Source organism: Rhagoletis zephyria, unplaced genomic scaffold (assembly GCF_001687245.7).
Source record: "Rhagoletis zephyria isolate East Lansing unplaced genomic scaffold, Rhagoletis_zephyria_1.1 Rzeph_scaffold_01393, whole genome shotgun sequence".
Classification (NCBI taxonomy): domain Eukaryota; kingdom Metazoa; phylum Arthropoda; class Insecta; order Diptera; family Tephritidae; genus Rhagoletis; species Rhagoletis zephyria.
This window is the reverse complement of record NW_016158477.1, coordinates 1-4,514: the sequence shown is the minus strand read 5'-3', so window position 1 is coordinate 4,514 and position 4,514 is coordinate 1. Positions and strand designations below refer to the sequence as shown.

At 33.3% G+C, this 4,514-nt stretch overlaps 1 protein-coding gene across 8 annotated transcripts in view; it reads right to left on the bottom strand.

The window, feature by feature from the left end:
• The window catches only part of SCAP (SREBP cleavage activating protein), a 41,407-nt gene extending 37,555 nt beyond the window's left edge, over nt 1-3,852 (bottom strand). For 2 of the 8 annotated variants that reach the window (XM_017617324.1, XM_017617329.1), the window contains exon 1: nt 2,002-3,852. In XM_017617324.1, the coding sequence (XP_017472813.1) occupies nt 2,002-2,273 (272 nt within the window). In that variant the 5' untranslated portion in view covers nt 2,274-3,852. The remainder of the gene's footprint in view (nt 1-2,001) is intronic. The other 6 variants (XM_017617325.1, XM_017617326.1, XM_017617322.1 and 3 more) reach the window with 6 other exon arrangements.
• Nucleotides 3,853-4,514: the final 662 nt, after the last annotated feature.

Sequence of the window (4,514 nt, the reverse complement as noted above, 5' to 3'; positions counted from 1 at the left end):
TACTGGCAAATTCTTACAAGTAAAAATTTATCCAGTAAAATCCAGTAAAAACTTGCAACTTCAGCTGTCATTTTTCGCTCTCTCAATTTCCCCTACTTTGCAAGTTTTTGCGTACGAAAACGCCAAAACATGAAAATTCGTAAAAACTTTTACTGGATTTTACTGGAAATGAGTAAAAAAACGCAACTAATGTCAGTGAAAACATTAATTAAATTAGCTCTAACGGGCACTTATCTAATGATTGTTAAATCAGTTAATTAATGTTTCCTCTCAGAGTTAAAAAGTATGAATTGAAAAATTTATGTGTTGCCCCAAGTGCGGCCTGTTTTTTTGTGGCAGCACTAACTTTTTTCGTTCAGTTTGAAATCAAATACAAAAATAAGAATTTATATCATTTTACACGCGCTACCTCAACAGTCCCTGTGGCTGAGTGAGCAGAGCACCGGGGTGCCATTTTAGAGATCCGAGTTCGAGTCCTAGGCCAGGCAAATTTTCTTTTTACTTTTTTAGCGCTGATTATTCCTTGTGTGGTCAAACTGTGAAGACAGTCAACTCAATAAAGATCTGGGTGTGATTGTAGATGATAGACTCTCTTTCTCTGAGCATACATATTACTTAAATTTATTTTAATTTAGGAGTGGAAAAGAATTCAGGAACCACAGAACATTCCTCAGACTATTTTCTACCTGCGTGCAGCCGATACTTGAATATTGCTTCATTGTCTGGGCCCCATTTACTGAGCTCCAAATAAACAACGTCGGAAAAGTTTTACAAGTTCTTGCTGTATCACTCCCAAGACGGAAGCTGTGTGAATACAGGTGATATATACCACAATTCAATATCAAGACTTTATACAGCAGGAGGCAAATACCGGATCTATTAATTTTTTATAAGGTTGTAAATGGGTTGATAGAACGCGAAAAAATTATCAAAAATCAAATGAGCTCCAATGCTGCAAACTCGCAAATTTTCTAAAAATTCTTTTTAAAAAATTTGAAAATTTTTTAAGTCTGCTGAATTTTTGTACAAATTGGACATTTCAATTTTTATTTTTTTTTTAATAAAAAAATAAATAAAAATATGTATGTATAATGGAAAACATTTTGAATATGAACAAAATTACGAATACTTCTATGAGTAACTGTATGTGCGCTCGAAAAATCGTATAAATACATACATATCGATGGTCCTCTGCAATAACGACACCATTAAAAAAATAAAAGCTTATAATAAAAACTCTTACTAGATACTGTTAAGTGGCTCGTGTTTTAACCCAGTCTAATCCATGTCTAATGCTTACAACTTACTGTAGTAATCCTTACAACTTATTTTAGGAAGGATTAGATATGGATTAGATCAGGATTCGAGACTTAACAGTAGTAAGGGATTTAATTTTTTGAATTTTGAGTTGAGTCATTATTGCAGAGGACCATTGATGTGTACACTTGTCCACAAAATAATAGCAGTGCGATATTATGACCAATTTTGGTTATTTGTCTTTTGTTTATTTAATGTTTATTATTTTTTATAAAAGTCTAGCTGACTATACAAGCAAATTTTCACCCAAAATTTCAAACTTCAATAAGTCTTTAGAAAAAATTTTGGTATGCAGTTTTGTAGCCCATTTAATTCTAGTATAATAAAAAACAAGTTTCAAGTTGCTAAACAATTCTGATGATTTTTGAGAAATTTTTTGGTTGAAGGTGTTTCACGTTTTTTCCATACAAAGTATCTTGGACCATTTTCGTTTATATGAAGGACACCGCCACAAAAAAAAAAAAATTCCAAAAAGTTTGAAATTCGGGTAAAAATTTGCGAAATTTTTATAATTCTTGTACAAAGTTTTAGATTTGAATTTATATGGTGTTTGTTGTATAACCAGCTAGACTTTTATAAATATTTAATAAACAAAAGACAAAAATCAGAAACTGGTCAAAATATCGCAAAAATTATTAGTGGACAACTGTAGATAAATCATTTTATATTGTTGACTTAACTTACCACGAAAGTAAAATCGCCATAATAGCAATGCTGGTGGCACATGTGGGATAGCTTGAGAGGAAGAGACCATGTTTATAGTAGAAATGCGAAACGGCATCAGGAAGACCAGACGAATCTGATGTGGTGGTACGTTTGTGGGCTGAATTCCCGCCAAGATTTCCCGTACTGCCGCCGCCACCTGATGTAGTGGCCATTGTTGCTATTGCTGTAGATGCAGTGTATATGTATGAACTCGAATTACCAAATGCTTTGGAAGAGTCAACAGCTGGCATATTAATGTGTTCATGATTTTTTACGTTTGGTTGCTTGTCAGCCTACAATGCGTCATTGCAAAGGCAGGAGAGAAGGCGACGTATGTTTGCCTGCTCAGATTTTGTGGTTTATGTTTTTATTTATACGTATTCCAGGAAATAAATATGTACTTATTAACATGCGGTTGTCGTTCACGTTCATTTAGAGATGTTTTCTTAATATTTTGCTTCTTGCTTTTTATTACACGCTATATGTTTTAAAGAAACAAAGTATGTAGAGAAAAGTTGCCGCTTGCACAACAGTGTGCAGTAATTACTTACGCAATGTTATTATTTATATAATTGCCAATGCACTCTGCGTAGAATTTTCTACTTATAAGTATATCATAGAATGCAACTGAAGGTTCTACTAGGCATGCAGGAATTATTGATTTTTTCATGAGCGATTCTTTAAACATGTTAGCAAAAAATAACTTCTGCAATGCACTATTGTTATTTAATTCAACGCTCGTTACATTCACAAATTTACACCCGCACAGTGAATTTCCAATTAGCTTATGCCACTTATTATGTTTCTTTCTTTGGATGCATTTTTTGAGCTTTCAATTTCATTTCAACCTTTTTACATACTGTTTGAGTTTTGCGTTATTGTTATCAAATTAACACAACTATACAGTCTAGAATAAGTGCGCCGCGGGGTTATTTTTAAATTATCAATTCAAATCATCATGCCGGTTGTCGTAAGCGGCGCCAGCTGAAATGTTTCTGCAATCACTTGTTGTATGAATCCCCGCCATAGAATTTAATGTTTTTTGCTTTAATGCCCACATTGTTGCTGCATTGACCGAAGACAGCCAGTATGTTTTTTAGTTTATGGTGGTTGTGGCAAATGTGGGCGATACTTCCCCACTACACATGATGATATTCTTTTGCATTCTTAAAGGGATGGGGAAGTTAGGTTAATAAAAATGATAAGATGAAATTAAAAAATTGTTCAGCTGCGATAATGGGCAAACGACGACGGAAACAATGTGCGGTTAACTGATAATGTTACGATTGGATTCTTTACGTCGTGGTGCTAGATGTTGAGGTCGATTGCCAGCTGAATTGCAATTCATCAAATTGCAAATCTTCCATGAATCCACCCGGCAAAGAAAGATCCTTTACATTTTACACTAGCCTTCCAGCAGAAAGACGGCTTATGTATGCCACCTTTATCGTTTGGGAACAATATAACTTTATTAGTGTACCTCACTTTTTAATTAGTTATTACTGCTTGGCGAATTATATTTCCAATTTGGCAAACATTTTCGTTTTTCGCCCACTTGGACGCTCCTTCTGACATATGCTTGCAATTTTCTCACGCAGAGAAGAAACTCACGACGGAATCAATCACCATTTGCTTTGTTACTTTTTGTGTAAATCCACGTAAATATGTTTTGTTAAGACATTTCCACTTTCCACATACTCACACGAATTGAAAATTGTTCACAATATTTAATTTTCTATAAAAATAACACCAAATTTAGTTAAACGTCATAGAATTCGCAAGTTTTCGTGTGCTTTGGTGAAAAAACGTTCCGTCACCGAACGAATGCAATGCGAAATTGGAAAGAACAAGACTTTGGTCGCTCATTGCTGCCAGATGCGCTGTTTGGATTAGAAATTATGACATAAGTACCAAATGCAATAATTGCATGGGGTTTGCTGTAAATTACAAAAAAAAAAGAAATGTAAGTTTGTTTCAATAAATGTATTTATTTCCAAGCCAATATACTAATTAGAAACATGAAAAAGCATATTTATTAGCGTAATTAAAAGAAATAAACGGAGGATCTAGATGGCATCATTGTTCTAATAAGAATTTTCGGGAATCGGTTAGGGACCAAAAATGCACTACCGGAATCGGTTTGGGACCAAATAAATTCCTTCTTACAACTTTGGTGTTGCCACAGCGTTGAAGTCATACCGCTTTCTGGTAAAATCCTGTAAATTTTTTAAATTTATTGCAAGTTGGGCAACGAACTTATATGAGCGATTTGAATAGTTTGAACATGAATATCTATCAAAATCCGTTATAAAACGTATTAAAATTAAATTGATTAATTTATATTTAAACTTGTTAAAAAATAATATAATTAAAATAAATGGTATTTAAAGTGTAACTATGATTTTTCAAAGTAAACGCCAAACAGCTTTTAAAATATGTATTTACCATGTTTATTTATTTAAGTATGTTTATGTTTTTGGAAACGGATTACA